This window comes from Gossypium hirsutum, chromosome A05 (genome assembly GCF_007990345.1).
Source record: "Gossypium hirsutum isolate 1008001.06 chromosome A05, Gossypium_hirsutum_v2.1, whole genome shotgun sequence".
NCBI classification, from domain to species: Eukaryota; Viridiplantae; Streptophyta; class Magnoliopsida; order Malvales; family Malvaceae; genus Gossypium; species Gossypium hirsutum.
The window spans coordinates 84309528-84329769 of NC_053428.1; the positions used below are offsets into that span (position 1 = coordinate 84309528).

Sequence of the window (20242 nt, forward strand, 5' to 3'; positions counted from 1 at the left end):
AGTACTCAACGAAATTAAATGTCTTTTCAATTTTGGAACATGCCATACATCACTAAGTGTTCTGACAACTCCATCAAACATCTTAACTTTAATTGTTTTAACACCTGCGATTTTACACGAAGCATTATTTCCCATCAAAACAACACCTTCAGACACTGTTTTGTAAATTGTAAACCAATCCCGATTAGGACTCATGTGGAAGGTGCAGCCGGAATCAAGTATCCACTCCTCTCTTACTTTAGAATCATTGACAGAAGTGACTAGAAGTTCACCATCGCTGTAGTCTTCTACAACATCAGCTTCACCAGAATTTTCTAATTGTTTTCCCTTTTGATTCGCAGCCTCCCTTTTAATCTCATTTTGTAGCTTATAGCACTCCGATTTAATGTGCCCTTTCTTCTTGAAGAAGTTACAAGTTTTACCTCTATTTGAAGACTTCGATCTACCCTTAGATTTACCACGAGGATTCCGTTCTTGTGTCCTACCACGATCATCATCAGCATTCTGATCTTGTCTCCCACGAACAATGAGACCCTCTCCCTAAGAGTCGGGTTTAACCACAAGATGCTTCATCTTATCATACGAGGTTAAAGAATCATAAACCTCATCAACTGTGAAAGACTCGCGGCTATATAAAATCGTGTCTCTAAAGGTTGAATAAGACGGGGGCAACGAACAAAGTAGAATCAACCCTAGATCTTCCTTATCATACTGAACCTCCATGGCCTCCAAGTTTGAGAGAATTTCTTTAAACACTGTTAAGTGTTCGTGTACAGACGCACCTTCCTCCAAACGATGAGCATAAAGACACTGCTTCATATGCAACTTGCTTGTTAGAGTTTTTGACATACATATTTGTTTTAGCCTCTTCTATAATACAGCGACAGTCTTCTCTTTCATCACATCCTGTAAAATTTCGTTGGACAAATGCAGATGTAATGTGTTAACGCCTTTCGGTCCTTACGCTTCTTCTCTTCATCTGTTAATATCGAAGGCATCTTATCTATCCCTAGCAGGGCATCCTCCAAATTCATCTGCGCAAGAACTGCTTGCATCTTCATCTGCCACAATGCAAATCTGATGTTGCGATCCAACAGCGGAATTTCATACTTCAAAGACACCATTACTATGATTGAGATGAACAACCCAGAAGCTCGGATACTAATTTGTGAAAAATAAAATAAAATAAAAAATAAAATAAAGAAACACACAAATTTTTACGTGGAAACCCTTTCGGGAAAAAACCACAGGCAGAGGAGAAGAAAATTCACTATGTCGAATTCGAATTAAAAATACAAGAGGAATAGAATATGTCTATTTATAGGCTTGTAAAACCATATTCTACTAAGACTGAAACACCTTATTCTAATCAATATCAAATAGATAGAATTTAATAAGATTTAAAAAACCTTATTCTAAAATAAAATAAAAGAAGTATAATTCTATATGAATTCTTCTTTTATTTTATTTTACCACTGTATTTTATTTAAATAAGGATTCGAGTCACTTAATTCTAACATTAATATATATAATAAAAGTATTTTGAAAAATATATTTTAAATTAAATTAAATAAATTTCTAATAAAATTATATTAACCATTGTAAAAATATATTTAAATAAAATAAATGCTAATTAAATTAAATAATTTTACTAATAAAATTGATAAAGAAGAAGAGTAAAAGAAAGGATGGACATAATTGAGAATAAAAAAATCACTATTACTTGCGTTGCTAAATTGTCTACAACGACCTTTGACCACCGATATGGATTCAGCAAACTTGCTGAATAAACAAGGAATGGCATTCCATGGAATGGATTATTCAATTAACCAAACCAGTGTTTTACTGTTCATTAAAGAATAACGGAATAGACATTCCCTCCGACCAAACGTGTTAAGGCAATAGTTGAAAGTTTTCAAGAGAGCTTTTAATAAAACTGTTCTATATTATTAATTGAAGAATTGAACTTAAATAGAGAAAAGAGTCCTAATCCTAATTGGGAAAATAATTCCATTGTTCTAATAAACTACTAAAATATAAAAGAAAATAGTTTCCTTGTCCTAATAAACTACTAAAAGATAAAATAAAAATATTCCTAGAATATGAATAAAACTTATCTACCTAAATAAATTTAAAATATATACATATTTCAACACCCTCCCTCAAGTTGGTGCATATATATCAATCATGCCCAACTTGCTTACAAGAAAATCAAAGTTTGTCTTAGAAAGTCCTTTGGTGAGTATGTCAGCAATCTGTTGTTTTGAAGGAACAAACGACATGCACACTTGGCCTTCTTCAGTCTTCTCCTTGATAAAGTGTCTATCAATCTCAACATGTTTAGTTCTTTCATGTTGGACTGGGTTGTGAGCAATACTAATGGCAGCTTTGCTATCACAGTACAACTTCATTGGTGAAGTTATTGGTTTCCTCAGTTCTTCCATAATTCTTTTTAACCATATCATTTCACAAATTCCTTGAGCTATTGATCTAAATTCAGCCTCTGCACTACTTCTTGCTACAACACTTTGTTTTTTGCTTCGCCAAGTCACAAGGTTTCCCCAAACAAATGTACAGTATCCTGATGTAGATCTTCTATCTGTTATTGAGCCTGTCCAATCTGCATCTGTATAAGCTTCAATTCCTCTTTGTTTGGATTTCTTGAAGAATAAGCCCTTTCCCGGTGAACTCTTCAAGTATTTTAGAATTCGAAACACTGCTTCTTCATGTTCTTCCATTAGGGAGTGCATAAATTGACTCACTAAGCTCACTGCAAAAGCTATGTCTGGCCTTGTATGTGATAAGTAAATTAACTTACCAACTAATCTTTGGTACTGCCCTTTATCAACTAATCGACCTTCTTTATTTCTAAATTTTACATTTGGATCAATTGGTGTGTCAACTGGGCGGCAACCACTCATCCCAGCCTCTTTTAAAAGATCAATCACATATTTTTTCTGAGAGACCACAAGACCCTTCTTTGATCGAGCAACTTCCATTCCAAGAAAGTATTTCAAAGGACCCAAGTCTTTAATCTCAAACTGCAATGCTAGATGCTCCTTGAGACGCCTTATTTCATCCACATCATCTCCTGTAAGAATGATATCATCGACATAAACTATAATAACTGCTATTCTACCTTTTTGTGAATGTCGATAGAACATTGTGTGATCAGCTTGCCCTTGTGAGTAACCTTATTTTTTAACAAATTGAGTGAATCGGTCAAACCAAGCTTAAGGAGATTGCTTCAAACCATACAAAAATTTCTTGAGTTTACATACTCGAGTTCCAAATTTTTCTTCAAAACCTGGAGGAGGATCCATGTAAACTTATTCTTCAAGTTTTCCATTTAGGAAAGCATTCTTCACATCTAACTGCTGTAAAGACCAATCAAGATTAACAGCAATTAATAAAAGAACTCTAACGGAATTTAATTTGGTCACTAGAGCAAACGTTTCAAGATAATCTATCCCGTATGTTTGAGTGTACCCTTTAGCCACCAACCGGGCTTTGTATCTATCTAAAGATCCATCTAGTTTGAATTTGGTTGTGAACACCCATTTACAGCCCACTGTTTTTTCCCTACAGGTAATTCCATTGTTTTCCATGTACCTGTTTTTTCAATAGCGCATCTCCTCTGAAATAGCCTCCTTCCACTCAGGAACCTGTAAAGCATCTTTCGCATTTTTGGGTATTTGTACAGTATCGAGACACGAAACAAAGTTTGAGAATGTCGAAGACAAGGCTTTATAGGATACAAAATTAGACATGGGATATTTGACAATATTTCTAACACCTTTTTTTTTTGGCAATTGGAATATCTAAATCAGAAAATTCATTGACTGGATTATGAGTTTTACCTGGGCTTTTGACAGGATCTTGCGGGTCAGATTTTTGGTGATGAATCTGGTGGATTCCACTTTCTTGATTTCGATTTCTTCTTGAATAAACAATTAACTCCTTTGTTTGTTTTTTATTCTCATGATTAGACTCTACACTTTCATCCTCCTTTTCATTAACATTAACATCATTAATTTCTGTGTTAATTATAAATTCGCCTTCCCCATTATTAGACTCCCTATGTTGTATATTCCTAATCTTTTCTTGATCAATTATAGAATCTTCCTTAGTATAATTCCCTCCCTGAAGATTAGAATCAAAATAAGATTGTGTTTCAACAAATGTGACATCCATGGTAATAATAATCTTCCTATCAATTGGATTATAACATTTGTAACCCTTTTTAGTAGAAGCATAACCTACAAAGACATTTTTTTGCTCTAGGATCTAGTCTACCTTAGTTGTGAAAATGAACAAAAACACTACACCCAAAAACTCGGAGGGATAAATTTGTGATCAATTTAGAGTTAGGAAAATTATCTTTAAAGAGACTAAAAAGAGTTCTATAGTTTAGAGTTAAGATATGTAGCTGTTAACAAGGTTTCGCCTCAAAGATAACGTGGTACTTGACTAGTGAACATCAAGGCTCTAGTTACTTCCAAAAGATGTCAGTTTTTTCTTTCTGCAATCCCATTTTGTTATGGTGTATTTGTACAAGAACTTTGGTGGACTATTCCATGTTTGGTTAAGAAAACACCTAATTGGTCGCTAAAAAATTCCCCACCATTGTCAGCCCGAAATACTTCAATTTTCACACCAAATTGTGTTTTCACCATAGCATAAAAAGACTGAAACACATTTTTAACTTCAGACTTATCCTTTAATAAAAACAGCCAACAAAGTCGAGTATGATCAACAATAAAAGTGACAAACCAATGTTTTCCTGAAAAGGTCGAGACTCTTGAAGGTCCCCAAACATCACTATGAATTAACGAAAAAGGTTTGGAGGCTTTATATTTTTGAGGTGGAAAGAATGACCGATGATGTTTAGTCAATTCACAAAATTCACAATGATATGAAAAAGGACTTTTATTTTTAAAAAGATTAGGTAACAAATATCTTAAATAGTAAAAATTAGGATGTCCAAACCTATAATGCCAAATCATAACCTTATTAAAAACAGAATTTAAACATAAAGTAGTTGTTGGTTGACTTAGATGGTCGTCTTCAAGAAAGTAAATTCCACCAAATTCTTTAGCATTGCCAATCATCCTCCCCGAGACCATGTCTAGAAACTTACACATAGAGGAGTCAAATATAACATGACAATTTGAGGACTAGGATAATTTACTGACCGATATGAGATTACAAGCTAGATTTGGCACATGTAAAACATCATGCAAAACCAAGGAAGATGAAATTTTAACAGTGCCTTTCCCGGCTATTGCCGAGAAGGACCCAGCTGCTACTTTGATCTTTTTGTTTCTTGCGCAAGGTGTGTAAGTTGAAAAAAGAAAATGATTACTAGTCATGTGATCACTAACTCCAGAATTAACGATCCATGTGTTTGTTTTACAATGCTTGACACTGAAAAAACAGAAAAATCAGTACCTGATTGGGCAAAAGAGGAAGAAAGATTATTGGCTGAGTTAGGAATTGAAGAATTCATCCGAAATTGTGGTGATTGAAAAAACTTGTGTAGATGCTCTAATTGTTTCTTAGTGAGTGGAGACCCTTCCAGAGAACTTTAGCCCTTATAATTTCCATTAGTTGTTTGGACAGCTCTGCTATCCCCTGATTGTGAACCACGACCATTGCCACTCTTTTTCCTTCCATTTGTCGATTTCCCATGGAGCTTCCAACACGTTTCTCGAGTGTGCCAATAGTTTTTGCAGTGATCGCACCAATGTTTTTTCTTATCTCTAGTGAAGGCTGTTTTAACCATGATATTACTAGAGATTTTAACCTAGCTCTGATACCATGAAAGTTTTCAAGAGAGCTTTTAATAAAACTGTTCTATATTATTAATTGAAGAATTGAACTTAAATAGAGAAAAAAGTCCTAATCCTAATTGGGAAAATAGTTCCCTTATTCTAATAAACTACTAAAATATAAAAGAAAATAGTTCTCTTGTCCTAATAAACTACTAAAAGATAAAATAAAAATATTCCTAGAATATGAATAAAACTTATCTACCTAAATAAGATTTATCTACCTAAATAAATTTAAAATATATACATATTTCAACAATAGTTTATACTACCTGTGTTTCTCTGACTTTGTTTTTCCTTAAGAGCCTGTGCTAGGAACATACTTAAAAGATGGGGTTGGGAAATGATTTTCTAAACTCTCCAAATACATGAAGTACATGAAAATCTTGGGTCTAAGCAACATAAGTTCAGATTAAAGTGTGCAAAAAAGTGTTTATGCTAGCCGATATGACCAAATACAAGATTAGTAGATTATATATCAAAGTAAACCAGTAGCCGAAAACAGTTCTAGAGAACAAAAAGATCTTTGCCATGGGACAATGTTGAGCAACAATTTATACATCCCTTCATAACATTAGAAGTTGAGGTTTGAGGATCATTTGAGACAGTTTCATGAGAGAAAGATTCTAACCTAAATCTATAGCTGGCGTTAGTATCCTCATCCTTTGATTGCCCGGAGAAGCTTGCCTTTGCCAACTGCCTTAGTTTCTTCATATCATTCTTTTGCGTGGTGAGAGTTGTCTCTCCGGATGTGCCTGTAGCTTGAACAATTGGTGAACCTGAACTTGGACTGAGTAGAGGGACTATTGTTGCAGTCATGGAACTTAATTGGCCGACACGGGGTTCCCTTTGATTGCTTCTTGCTAATTCAGTTTCCCTGGATTGAGGAAGGACTGGAACTAAGACTGATTTCGCTTGTGAAGAACCAGGTATGACTCTTGACCAATGCTTCCTTGGGAGGAAAGGCAACAGAAGACCCTTGGCAGCAACCTTCAACCCAAGTTTAAAAGAACTCTTATGTGGCTGGGACAGATTCAGAATGAAATTTATCAGTGCATACCATTCATTTACAAGTTGAGAAACAAAAGAAAGGAAAAGAAGGGCCAGCATTAGAAATCCCAAAGTTTTTGCCCTAATTGAATTTGATTTATTCATACTGAGGGACAGACCAAAGATGCTAGCCTCACTCAACAGTGAAATGCTTTCCACAATGTAAACTCCTCTCCTGATATGAGGTTTGAGAGTAAATAAGCATATGAACTGCACCAGTGTGACCATCAATGCACAAAGGCTTTGGCTTGATCTGTGTGTTGAGTAGGACCCAGCAATCACTCCCAAGCAAACTCTTCTTAAAAGATCAAGAACAATATAGGAAGATCTAGCACAACCTAAGAACTTCATCGGCAACGGGATCTTCATTTCTTCGTGGCTGTCATCTGAGCTGACTGCCCTCATTCTTCCAATCCCATTTTGACCACTTCCAACCCACCTAGGCACAGTGTTTGTGTCATTCTGGTCAACAAAAACATACATTGGAGGGCCCTTGTGATCGTCAAACAGAATGCCAAAGCAAGAAAGGAACAATGAAGGCAGTCCATCCGTATAAAACCACTTTCCATAAGCTGGTCTTCCCACAATAAAGAACCATAGTTTCTTATGCCATTGCTCCTCTGCATTGCCATATATCATCTCTTTGTACTGAGCAAAGCTGCCTGTGAAGACTGCAATTGTAAGGAAAAGGCACACCGATAAAATGAATGCCGCAGGGATGACTAGCAACAAAGCTCCGGTGATGATCCCTTCAATGGTACCACCTATCAATCATACATATGTTTAGTTCCTTGAAACATCAAGATAATCTATTCAAACCATATGTCATATAGTTATAATTTCTCACCTCTTATTACAAATGCAGCAGACTGAGATATACAGGGCAGTGCGAGAATTAAAAGGAGGAGCTCGAATCTCGGAACCGAAAGCATCCATTGAGCTGCTGTACCTATCCTCCATTTTAAGAAAACTAACAGTACAAAGTGAAGTAATAGCAAACTACCGACTCCTATGCTAAGCCAGAACAAGTTCATCTCCATGTCCTGCCACCTGATAAAGAAACTACATCATCAGTTTTAAAATTTGTCATCTTTCATCACAGAATTAGAAATTGAAATCTGTATCTGACCCTTTATAATTCTGCAATTTCTTGACAACATTTCCAGCAGATAATGGCTCTCCTCTCTGCAAAACAATGGAAAGTAATATGGAGTTTTCATTTAAAAAGCATAATATTAATACCATGCAGAAAAATACCAACCAAGAAAAAGGTGAAATATTCATTTGAACTTAGAGGTAGCCCAAAAGGAGTATTTTCTTTGCTTATGTTGTGCCTTCCATGGAACTTTGGATCAATTTCAGTTGGAAATAGTAACTTTTGTGGCATGTAGGACCAGTTAATTAAGCCAATTGCATGATAAGCTCTCCTTCGCCTCTTTAGGAACCTCCCTAGATCTAAATAAACATTGTTGGGCCAAAGCGAACTGCCATTCTTTTTCCATGGAAGTTTCTGTCGAGGTATGAGCCACCTGAGACCTTTTGTTGTCTCAGAATACTCAATGGTCTGGTCAGCCAATAGCCAGTCGGAAAGGACAAAAACTTGCAGGTGTCCTATCATTCCCTGTGATGAAAACTTTTTCAAACCATTACTCTGAACTTAAAATATGATGGCACAAAAATTGTTAGCTTGTTGACACCATCAAGCTTTTTGAAATCGCTTACATGTAGATTCATTGATGGATCAGAAGCAACATAATTATTTCTGGCAATTTCTCCTAGATTTGTGGAGGCAAGTGAAAGAGCTGCAGCAGCTAGTGTTGTTGCTAAGACTCCAGCAGTCACAAATGAGTGTAGAGCTGTCGATATTGCAGGTGTTGAATCTGCTTAAATATAAGAATATGTTCATATATTAACCTGTTGTTTTGCAGATTCCGAAAAACAATATCTAGGTGATTCATGGACTATAATAAACTCTTTTAATTGAAGAAAACGAAGGGGGGGAGGGGAAGTTATTATTCTCACACTGAACAATATCCAGTCTATTAGAAGCCACATTCATATTTCCTGAAATATCATTGACTTTCCCTTCAGGAATAGAAACTGACACCATATTATTAGTTATTGCCATGACAGTAAAGGAGTAAAGAGCTCTTGAAAGTTCCTTAAACCTACATGAACAAAAGATTATGTTAAAGATGCATCACTAGAATGACACGATTGCTTCAGGTACTGCATGCTTGGGATATTCATATGCACCTGCCTTATGAGTCTCCCTCCATTCACTTCTACCACAGAGGCCCCGAAACCAAAAACTGGCTTTGTGAACTCAACTATTATATTGATATTGGAGTCCTTTGTAACATTTTCCGAACTCGTACTTAACCCAATCCCAGGCTTCTTGCAATCTTAGAGGAAAATTCATCAATTAGCTCTCAAAAAGGCAGTAGGGACGAGAGTGTAGGCTAAGAACATTTTGAAAGTGCCACTGGCACTTTCTGGAGGCCAAACAATGGAAGAAAACATACCATAGAGGAATGTAAGCGAGTTAACAGGTGAAACAGGAGTGCCTGTTCTGCCAATCAATAAGCTAGCTTGTAGTTTGACTGTGATTATTTCAGTTTTTGATGCAATATTCTTGAGCTGCAAAATGTCAGAAACTTTTGGTTGAGATGTAAACTTATATCCACAGGGATTATTATTTCAAAGAAAAGTTTATGATGATTTGAATTTGGTTACTTACTTTAAAAGCAAATCTGCTGTTTCCATGAGTTCTCTGGTTAACTGGTATTAGACTACCAACATTCACATCTAATGCATTTAGAATCTGCTCTGTTGAATTTATGACCGGAATGCTGAAATCCACGTACACCTCCAAATCCTCTGTTGCATTAGTTGCAAAAACTGTTCGAGGAACCCCATTGATTTCCAATTCATATGATGGAACAGATGACCATAGATCAACCAGCACAGGTCTTCTATCTAAGACAAGTTATGGAGATATGAACAATAGAAGGTTCAAAATCAGATTTGTACAGTAAACTATGTTACCAGGCTCTTCTTTTTCCTTGAAGTACCCGTAGCTGACACATATTCAGACATTGGTATGGGTTATGATCCTCCAAATATATGGAAAACTTAGGAAAAAAATTGAGCATACTCATGTCAGACACAAAACCATATCTAACACTCACTCCTAAATCCAATTAATGAAGTCTGTAACATCAATGCACTAAGTTGTCGATTGATTTCTTACCAAAGTGAATGATAATGGTGGAAGTATTGCTTCTCGTAAAATTGTTACCAGCCCTATCCTTACAAAATTCATCAGCCAGTGTAACCACAACACGCCTATATATACTTTTGAAGGGCAGAACCAGTAGGAAACTGTATTTAATGTTAGGTTCAATGGTGTTCAGTGATGCTGGCTGGATATGAGCTGGACCATCAATAATGACCTACAAAATGAATTGTTCTCAATTTAAAGCCTGAATATAACGCATTGAAGTTCTAGTTTATGTTGTTTATTGCACACACTAATGGCTCAGAAAACTCAAACCTATATTCGAAAAAATAACATGGTTTGAGCAAAGCACCTCACTTACATCACAGTTTGATGAGTTCAGACAACTGAAGCCACCATGTCGAGTGCAAGCTTCACTGAATGTGATGTCAACTGTAATTTTTTCAGCATTGGTGTAATTCTGTTCACTTGAAATCTTAGCTGTTGGTGGGATTGTATCTGAAATAATAATTAACAGGCACAAACTTAGATCCCTATAAAGAATAGTCTAAATCATGAGTAAAAATATGGTTCATAACCATGTAAATTACTACATTATCAGAATCATAAATGTCAAGCCTGCAATCTATATACCTACCAATAAACCATGAATAAGCTGAAGAGTTTTTGTCTCCATTTTGGGTTGTGACGTTGAGAAGGAAGTTGTGCTTACGATCTGCAGTTAAGTTTTTCAGTACTAAGTTACCAACATGGCATGATTTCAATCTCTGGCCATCCAACTGCTCATCAAGAAACAAGAAGTTAAATATCTTAGTAATTCTCTAGAAAACAACCTTCTTATGCTCATGTTAGCTTTGTTTAACCAAGTATCCATGGAGGACCTCAACAAGATTCAGCCATCTCTAAGTGATTGAAATCAAACACAATGACAGAGAAGTGATACCTCACAATAAATAGAACAACTATTGTTCCTGCAAGCCTTGGAACCATCAGGCCTTTCAAATGAGTACCTAAAAATACTGGAAGAGAACCTTGACCATGGTGGGGGAGTTTGATCGAAATGAATGTAAACAGCTGACTCAGTAAAGTTGAGTGCACCAACCACCGTTGCTGCAACAAAGAAACTCAGTTTAAGAAACTTGAACAACCCCATTTCAGGAATTGCCATTTACTTTCATAATTCAACCAACAAGAAGGAAAAAAAATAAAGACAGGTCCCAAGTTGTTGAGAGCTTTAGTAACAGCTTTTATGTATTTGAGTTCTGATGGTTATTTAAGTTTGAAGAAGTTGAGAAAAGCTCAGGTCAACCACCTCAACCATAGTAGTCAGTCCTCATTTACTGCTGATATAAAGAAGTTCACATTCCTATATAGCTACCATTGGCTTGGGTTGGTTATCTTTAATTTAATGCATTTGGTATTTTTGTTCTAGTTTTTGCCTTTGTTATTTCTTATGCTTGTATAGGTAAAAGAAATTAATGCATGTCGACCCCATTGCAGACTGCAACATTTGCTCCTCACAGTCTCATTGACATAAAAGTTTTTGTGGGCATTTATACAGACAACTAAAATTCCTCACATTTCCCAAGTTACTTTTTTGGGGTTTTTTTTATCAATGGATCAGACCTCAATTCGAAAATCTCTTTCATTAATACTTGTAAATATTCAATTGAATTTTATTTTTTTATTTTTATTTTTTAATTTTTGCAAAAACAAAGGAATACCATTGTTTGAACTCAGTTACAGAAGATGCACATTTCTGTTGAAAAATGTCCATCCAAAGAATACAACAAAGAAAGCAGAATCACTGATCCAACATTGAATCCAAATGAACAAAGGTCCTCAAGACCTGCAACGCTGCCAGGAGGAAGACTCCCATGTGGCTGACGAGATGAGTTCATCCGCATAGGCAGCAGATACAAATGTGTCCAATATGTATTAAATAATCAATAAATGTAAAAAGATCTCCAAGTGAATAAAACCAATTGTGTTTAAATGGCTAGTTTTGAATCTGTAGTCAAAGACAGGCAAATTTCTTAACTTCGGAGGAAAGAAAATCATTGTTTTATACTGAAATTTTACCATTGATATGGAAGCACTAACATACGATTCTCAAATTTCCTCCCAATGTCTCAACTCATAAGTTTGAAGGCTGTTTGACCTCAAGGGGATGTTGATGTGGGTTGCTTATCTCGGGGCGGTTGCAGCAGGGAGGGTGGCATTTGTGATTTTGCAAATCCAACCCATGCAACAATGCCAGTAGAAGAAATATTAACAAGGTCTTCAATTCTGAGAAGCAAATCTATACACTTTACAAATTTAGTCAGCTTAGCAAAAGCCACAGCAAATTGAAGATAATATCAGGTCACCAGGTATTAGCAACGTCAGTCTAAGACTCCTGAAACAATCAAAATGTAAAGAGACAAATCCGATACAAATCTGGGTTATTAGTTATTGCCAAATTTTAAAACCAATTATATACCTAACACAGGTCTAATACTTACAATGTCTCCGTTCAAGTACCATCAATGCAGTTTGCAGCATTTGCCTAGCTTTTCTATCAGGAGTGCATCCATAAGATTCCATTTCCTTGTATATTTCAGGAACCTAGCCAGCAAAAGACAAGCAAGCATTAGCAACTATCATCAGTGACAAATGTTTAGCTAATCAAAAAGCTTAAGAGATTTCAACTACACTTAGCACCTTATCAAACTTCTTGGCTCGAATAAAAGCTTTCATGAGTGTACTATAAGTAACCACATCAGGACTAATACCCTTCAAAAGGAAGACAAAATTAGGAGAGGTGGAAAAAAAGTATCTGGAAAGATGAATTGAAGGAAGCAACAAAGGGTCCTGCACAATTGGTTAATAGCGTCTACAATGAATTTAGAAATCCACTCAACATCATGTGAAACATAAAGACTCACACTTTCTCTTATATGTTGGTAAATAGATAATGCCTCCTCATGCCTCCCTGCTATACCAAATGCATTTATCAACACATTCAGCATTATGATATTGAGTTCAATGCCTTCTGCTTCCATGAGTTGAAGAACCTTAACAGTCTGTTCACAAAATCCCTGCACAGCAAAAAAAAGAAAAGAAATTATAGACCAGCACGCAGAACAGAGATTTCATCCTTTTTATCAAATGAATTTGGCATTCAACAGATTGAAATTGAAAGCAATGGTTCCCAAAATGCCTTATAATATATATATATTATTTAGTCAGAAATACGTTAGTTATCAGCTGTCAATTATCAATTAGCAGAAAAGACAAATTGCAAGCCTACTTCTGGTTTTCCTTGCAGCCAATGTTACTCTCAGACCACACCAACTTAAAGCAGCTAAAGTCTCTTTAGGGCTTATTTCTGATCTGAAGTTTCCAGTTAATCCTCCAAGAACCTAGAAGATCTAGACGCCTCACTATGGAAATTGCAAAGTTGTTCTGGGAGGTACTGCTACAGCAGTGGAATGTTTCATTTAAGTCTCTCTCTCTCTCTCTCTCTCTCTATATATATATATATATATATATGCTTTTAGTGGTTCAATGAATGAATTTCTGTGTAAAATTCAAAATTATGTACGACAGAAAATCAGCGTGCAGAATTGCATACAACAGAAACAAAGTGTCATCTCTTCTAAATCAAAGATCGGAGTCAGAAAATAAAATATTGAAAAGAAATAAAGAATGAATGATGGAAAATTCTGGAATGACAGAAAGGGAATACAACACCTGCTGAGCATAAGCATTTGCTAGAACACAGAACATGCTAGCTGATGGTAGGAAGCCTTCTGACTTCAGAGCAGTTATGAAGTCCTCAGCATCCTGGAATCTTCCATATTGTCCATAAATATCAACCAACATTGCGTAAATAGCCCCAACTTCTTGACGTCCTCTACATTTCATGTTCTCAAAGTTTTTCTTTATTACGTCCCACTTCCCAAGCTCTCCCAGTCGGCTAATAAGGCTCATTAAGATCTTTGGGTCAGGATATAATCCTTGTTCCTGCATCTCAGTAAACAACTGAAGAGCCTTAGTGAGATCTCCAGCCTTGCAGTGCCACCTAATCAAAGAATTCCATGTTGTTATATCAGGCACTACACTTTCTTGTTTCATTTTCTCAAATACTTCTAAAGCTTCACCTAGCTCTCCATATTTTCCAAATGTATCAATGATGCTATTATAAATCTGTCTGTCTAAAGATATCCCTTTCTCCCTAATCTCCTCCACTAGGCCTATTGCTTTTTTCCACATTCCGTTGTCCCTATAGAGACGAATAACCTTACCATACACAAATGAACTCATTTGTATCCCATTTGTCTTCATCTCATTAACTACCATCCATGTGTCTTCCAACCTTCCAGCACTAACATAATAATCCAAAAGAATTTCATATGTTTCCTGATTTTTACAGACACCCATTCGATCCATTTCCACCAAAAACTTAACAGCTAAACCCAACAACCCTTTCTTCAAAAATCCTTTAAGCAAAGCATTAAACAATCTTATCCTAGGTTTAAATCCAAGATACATCATTTCTTGAAACAAGACATCAGCTTCCAATGTCCTACCAACACTTCCCAAACTATCAATTAAAAAACCATAAGAAATAGAATTTGGATGGAAACCCATAGCCTCCAATTGAGCAACAAGTTTCATAGCATTATCTACATCCCCTATTTTGCAATACTCTTGAATTGTTTTGTTGTGCAACTCAGTGGAAAGCTCTTCTCCACTGTTAGATTCAAATGGGTGCTTACATATGGCGTTTTTCTTGTTGAATTCTGGAATAGCAACTTGCTTTACTCTGTTATTATTGTTATCCGTCCTGGAACAACATAGAAGTTTCAAGTGGCTCCGGTTTAAAGAACAGCTACCATGAGTTAAAGGAGGAGCTAACCAAGAAAGACGCATCGTACATGCCCATGTAAACTTCATTCATATGTCTTCAATTTCCGAGTTTCATAGAGTTATCTATACCACCCTCTATTGAATTGGTTGCGGAAGTCGGTTGAAAGAGAGTGTGAAATGAGACAGAGTAACAAAAAATGAAATATGATAGTGATTCAGAGGTAGAAACCAAATAACTCAAAATAATATGACCCAAGAAACCTTCAAGTCAAGTTCGGGTTTAAAAAGGTACCTTGTTTAATTTTCTGATTTGGAGGAAACATGAAGGCAGCAGAGGGCTTAGCTCAGACACTAGAGGAAGAGAATTGAGCTGAGTGGGATAGTGTGTTAGCAAGGGAAAAAACGAGGCTCGTTTGGCGGGGCACGTGTGAAGAGAGATTAGAGTGGATCGGGATTCTTTTAAAGAAACAAAAACAACTTTGGGCTATCAATCCATTTCATTTTGTTCACTCTCATTAATTTCGGGTTAGGGGATATTAATTTTTTTAAAGAAAAGAATGGGTAATTATATCTAATTAAGTTATTTAGCCGCAAATATCAAACTTAAGTTATTTTTTTTTATTTAAACTTGATTTTTTTCGGCAAAAATTAAAATTTTTACTATAAAAACCAAGGTAACTCCCTATAAATTTTAACCTTTTTTTCTTTTACTACAAAAATCTAAAATTAATTCTCAAAGTAAAAATAATAAAAGAATATTAATAAAATAAAACAATTTTTTCATGTAAAAATCCATCCACCCTTTATTGTAAAAAAAAACTAAAATTACATCCATCCAATAACCTATTAACTGAAGCTCAATTTAACCTTATAAAATAAATAATTATATCCCAATAGATAATCTCGAACTTTTTACAATTACTCTCCCAAACTCCCTCATTTACAATCAATTATTAATCTATCCAATAACACCTATAAAATGAGTGCAAAATACAAGCAATGGCTTAACAGTAAATACAAGAAAATATAGCTTCCAAAGATGTAACGAACCAAGCATATGTCAGTCCTCCAATCTTTATCTCTTCAAAGTCAAGAAAACTGATCAGTTTAAAAAAAAATCCTTAAGGATAAGATAAACTTTTGAGATAAGGTAAGTTTATCCTTCATCCTCCTTCACAACCAAATTCAATTAGTTTCATGTAGAGAAAACTAAAACATAGCTTAAAGACCATTTCCCATATGTAACATTATTCACAATAGCGAAATTCATACCCCAAGACATAGGTAAATGATATCCTCTCATGGACATTACATGATAGATGAAACGTAAACGTGATCACGGGTTTGTGATGAATGACTTAATTACTATATTATAGTAATTGACTTTTCATGAAGTAAGATGTAATGATTACCATGAGATAAAATAAGATCACATTGGGAGAACAGATTTATTCCAAAGAGATTAAAGATATCCCATAAGAGTAACAAACTTATGACAAGGTCATTATACGAGTACTGATCAAGTAGCTTTCGTAATGATATGTAATTAGGGAGAGCTCAGTTACGATACTATGATGAAATGACATCGTGACTAAATGAGTTTATAATAAATAAATGAAAACTGGAACTTAATCATAAATCTTTTGAGCTCTAATCACATATGCCCCATTGGTCCATTCGTTAGCTCATTGAAACCAAATATGAATTGCATGTTGAATCAAATGAATGAAAATTGATAGAAATGATAAAGTTAGAGGAATGTGTTACATTCGGAAATGAATGTGGTTTCTCATTTGGTATGGAAATGACTTGAGAATTAATTTAATTTTTTTGAATTATTATTTAATTAATTGAAATTTGAAAATAGAATTAAATTGATTGGTTATTATGAATTCGTTAAAGGTATAAATTAAATATATTTTCTCATAGATTCTTATATGGTAAAGCTACCATGACTTTAACGGAATTGGAATGAGAAAATTATTTAATGGAAATTTTAATTTATTTAAATTAATAAATAATTTATATTTTGATAAATAGAAAAACATACACTAGGTTGGATTAAATTATAAAGTGTTGGGTTAAAAGTCTAAGAAGCACTTATAATTGGATTCGATACAAGAGAGGCCCAAAATCCTTCATAGTAAACATGAGGGGCGATAACCCTAGTAAAATAACTAGGGTTAGCCACTCCTCACTCTTCTAGTTCAGTTAGGGGATTGTTTTATATTAAATAGGCCTTAAATGCATTCTATTAATTCAACTAGGGTTTCATTTCCTCTCCTTATAAATATATGGCACCGGTATGGCTAAAAATAATAATTTATCTACAACTTGGAAATATTGTTATTCTGCCTAAAAATAGAGAATTTATTTCTAAGTATAAATTCTATTATTCAGGAATAACAATTCTACTGGTTTCTATAAAAAAGAGAAATTTACTTTCCTATTGAATGCAAAGAAAATATTTTTGGTTATGTATTTGATTCGAAATTGTTCGATCCCATACTTGGAGAAGTTCGTGGTACAAGAATAGCGGAGAATGTCGTTCGGTTGAAAGTTGAGAATGTCTATGATCCTTCTAGCCCAAAACACAGGTACTATTTCGAAAATAAATTTATTGCTATAAATATCACAAGTCGGCTCAGTTTTCAAATTTTTATTTTTTCGTTGTGCAAGAAAACCGTTTTTGACCCGAATTTTTTTTAACAACTACATACTGTAGAAGTTGTATACCCAACGCACTAAGTTTTGGTTCATTATCTATTTGAACTTATGTTTTTACTTTCATCAAAGTATACAATTCATGCACACATAGTTCATCATCCAATCAGGATTAAGGTATGCCACACTATGAACGTTAGAATTGACTAAATCCATAAATGGATCTAGAATCTATTCTACTTAAGTCATGTTTGATGTACTGTGAGTCGATCAATCACATCTACGTCTCTATCTTCTGGGAGTCATCCACTTCAATGCTCTAGAAAAAGTGTCTCCCTAATTGAACTTGATATACGACATATTAGCCTTTTAATCAGTTTGCTCATTCCTGATTAGACTAATGACATAATTAGGTTTATCTACTAATGCAATTTGTCTTTTCGTATTACGATCTGATCACATAATACTGCTTAATATTATTTAAACGTTAGATAACCAATAAGTCAATATTTGCTTCTATTTTTCTTTGTGAGCAAAAACATTGAGGGCAATATACAAAGTGTAACACCCCTCACCCATCTCTGTCAACGAATTAAGGCTACAAGAAGTTACAATAAATAACAGAACAAACATAAATTTTTTCAATTCAAAGATTTATTTTTAAATCAATCATCAATAATTTCATTCAATAAACATGTCATTCAAACTTAAACGTGACATATTTCGAGCCTACAAGGCATTAAAAATGGTTTAGAAACAATCAGGGACTACCTGGTGCTCGTCTCTAAAAGTATTTTCGGGGCTAGGCTATATGGCTAGCCACATATTGTAGCCTCCTCTCTAGCTTGAATTGCATAGGCTCTACTTGGTGATCCTCCCTAGAAGTATTTTCGGGACTCGGTCTTCTACCCCTCTGAGACACATTCATCGATCTGGTAACTTGTTCTGACTCAGATTCAGCTTTATTCCAAAATTCTCTCAGAAAATGCTCGAGTGAACCACAACGAAAACATGCTCATGTTTAAAGTTTACATTCGCCTAGATGAGTTTTGACACAATGATTACAAGTAGGCTTGTCTGTATTTTGAACATTACCTGCACTTGCCACCAAAGTAACCTGAGTCTTTAAAGGAGTTTGCTGAAACATACTTTTTCTCGTATTCTTATCAGTAGGAATAGACTGGCTCCTAAAATCTCTCAGTTTCTTAAACGAAAGAGTGGAGAAATTTTTGGAACACTTCGTTTGCTCGAGATTTCATTCATAGCTTTTGCTCATTTCATATCCTTCCAGATCGCTTCCATTTTCTGTGCATGCTCAAACAATACTACAAATTCTTTAATGTCAAGTGCTCGCACCATTTCTCGAATGTTCTCATTTAATCCCTTTTCAAATCTAGAACAAATATCAGCTTTTGAAGTTATTTGCTCCCAACCATACTTACTCAAGCTTACAAATTTATGCTCGCATTCAATAATTAACATATTTCCCTATTTCAGATCCATAAACTCACGTTTATTGTCTTCTAAATACAATTTGCTAACATATTTCTTTCTAAACTTAGTCTGGAAAAATTCCCACGTTACTCGATCCTTTGGAACCACCGACGTTAAGGTAGCCCGCCACTGATAAGCATCTTCTTTCAGTAATGAAATAGCATATTTTAAGTTATCTTTAGGTGAGTAGTTCAGTTCATTGAAAACACACTGAATATTTTCTAACCAGTACTCAACTTTTGCTAGATCTTCATTATACAACCCTCGAAAATCTTTGGCTCCAAATTTACGAATTTTATTTGTAGGGGGCCGACGAACAGTTACCTGATTTAAGTTTAAGGGCTAGCAGGTGCCAGGGGCAGTATAAGAGGGGGCAAAGGTTGTGGAGCAATTGAATTAGCTTGCATAACCGTGTGAACCATTTATTCATCAATTGTAAAAAGGTAGCACGATCCTCAAATTCCGGTAATTGAGATCCAAATATACCCTGACTTGCTCCCTGATCGGAAGCCAGAGCATGGCTTTCAACATCATGATTTTTGGCATGATTAGATTTGTTTGACATTGCAAATTTATAAGAGAAAACATAGTTAGATCGGATCATGAGCATCACACAAATTACATGTTATTGTGGCATGTATTTCTAGATGCAATACACACTATGTTCAGTCTTACAATCAACTAAATTATATCTCTAATACCATTAAATGCAACACCCCTCACTCGTCTTGTAACACCCCTAACCCAGCCGTAACCGTCACTAGAATAGGTTAAGACGCATTACCGGACTTGTAACTCAATTTAGAACAATCATTTATTAATTATCATCTCATTTCAGTAACTATCATTCAATCACATTCAATATGTACTTAAAACGAGCATACGAAGCTTAAAACATGCATTCGAGACTAAATCGATAACATTTAAAATTTTGGAAACTTAGAAAAATTTCAACATTTCAAGTATCACACGCCTATGCAAACAGGCCATGTGCCTCACACGGCTGATAGACACGCCCGTGTCTAAGACCGTGTGAAAACAGGGCATACATACTGACTTGTGTCACATGGCCGAGGACATGCCCGTGTTCTATGGCCATGGAAAAACA

At 35.1% G+C, this 20242-nt stretch overlaps 2 protein-coding genes across 11 annotated transcripts; both read right to left on the reverse strand.

The window, feature by feature from the left end:
* Positions 1–6279: 6279 nt before the first annotated feature.
* LOC107957041 (uncharacterized) lies at positions 6280–11373 on the reverse strand. Of its 7 annotated transcripts, XM_041112548.1 has the most exons (14): positions 11066–11373; positions 10760–10901; positions 10475–10620; positions 10135–10336; positions 9622–9860; positions 9407–9521; positions 9142–9286; positions 8904–9049; positions 8604–8761; positions 8143–8514; positions 8011–8066; positions 7729–7931; positions 7001–7645; positions 6280–6854 (listed from the first exon to the last, which is right to left on the reverse strand). In XM_041112548.1, exons 1-14 carry the CDS (start codon positions 11288–11290, stop codon positions 6847–6849), a joined length of 2802 nt encoding a protein of 933 aa, XP_040968482.1. In that variant the 5' UTR covers positions 11291–11373; the 3' UTR covers positions 6280–6846. The 7 variants fall into 7 exon arrangements, with proteins under 7 accessions (XP_040968482.1, XP_016747956.2, XP_016747959.2 ...); XM_016892467.2 differs by having other exon boundaries at positions 6280–7645; positions 11066–11372; XM_016892470.2 differs by having other exon boundaries at positions 6280–7645; positions 8143–8502; positions 10484–10620; positions 11066–11371.
* Positions 11374–12094: 721 nt separating this feature from the next.
* LOC107957042 (pentatricopeptide repeat-containing protein CRP1, chloroplastic) lies at positions 12095–15446 on the reverse strand. Of its 4 annotated transcripts, XM_041112549.1 has the most exons (6): positions 15269–15416; positions 13858–15111; positions 13050–13202; positions 12826–12897; positions 12627–12729; positions 12095–12520 (listed from the first exon to the last, which is right to left on the reverse strand). In XM_041112549.1, coding segments are annotated over exons 2-6 (1536 nt in total). In that variant the 5' UTR covers positions 15064–15111; positions 15269–15416; the 3' UTR covers positions 12095–12518. The 4 variants fall into 4 exon arrangements, 3 of the variants coding, with proteins under 3 accessions (XP_040968483.1, XP_016747963.2, XP_016747962.2); XR_001700347.2 differs by having other exon boundaries at positions 12826–12889; positions 13858–15410; XM_016892474.2 differs by having other exon boundaries at positions 12095–12729.
* Positions 15447–20242: the final 4796 nt, after the last annotated feature.

Coding starts and splice junctions, on each gene's coding strand:
- LOC107957041 (XM_016892467.2), bottom strand. CDS start 11,290: ATGGCAATTCCTGAAATGGGGTTGTTCAAGTTTCTTAAACTGAGTTTC. Junction 8,515..8,603: donor ATCCATCAATGAATCTACAT/GTAAGCGATTTC, acceptor GGTTTGAAAAAG/TTTTCATCACAGGGAATGAT. Junction 8,067..8,142: donor AATATTTCACCTTTTTCTTG/GTTGGTATTTTT, acceptor ATTGTTTTGCAG/AGAGGAGAGCCATTATCTGC.
- LOC107957042 (XM_016892473.2), bottom strand. CDS start 15,063: ATGAAGTTTACATGGGCATGTACGATGCGTCTTTCTTGGTTAGCTCCT. Junction 13,203..13,857: donor CAAATGCTTATGCTCAGCAG/GTGTTGTATTCC, acceptor TTTGCTGTGCAG/GGATTTTGTGAACAGACTGT. Junction 12,898..13,049: donor ACCAACATATAAGAGAAAGT/GTGAGTCTTTAT, acceptor TTCCTTTTGAAG/GGTATTAGTCCTGATGTGGT.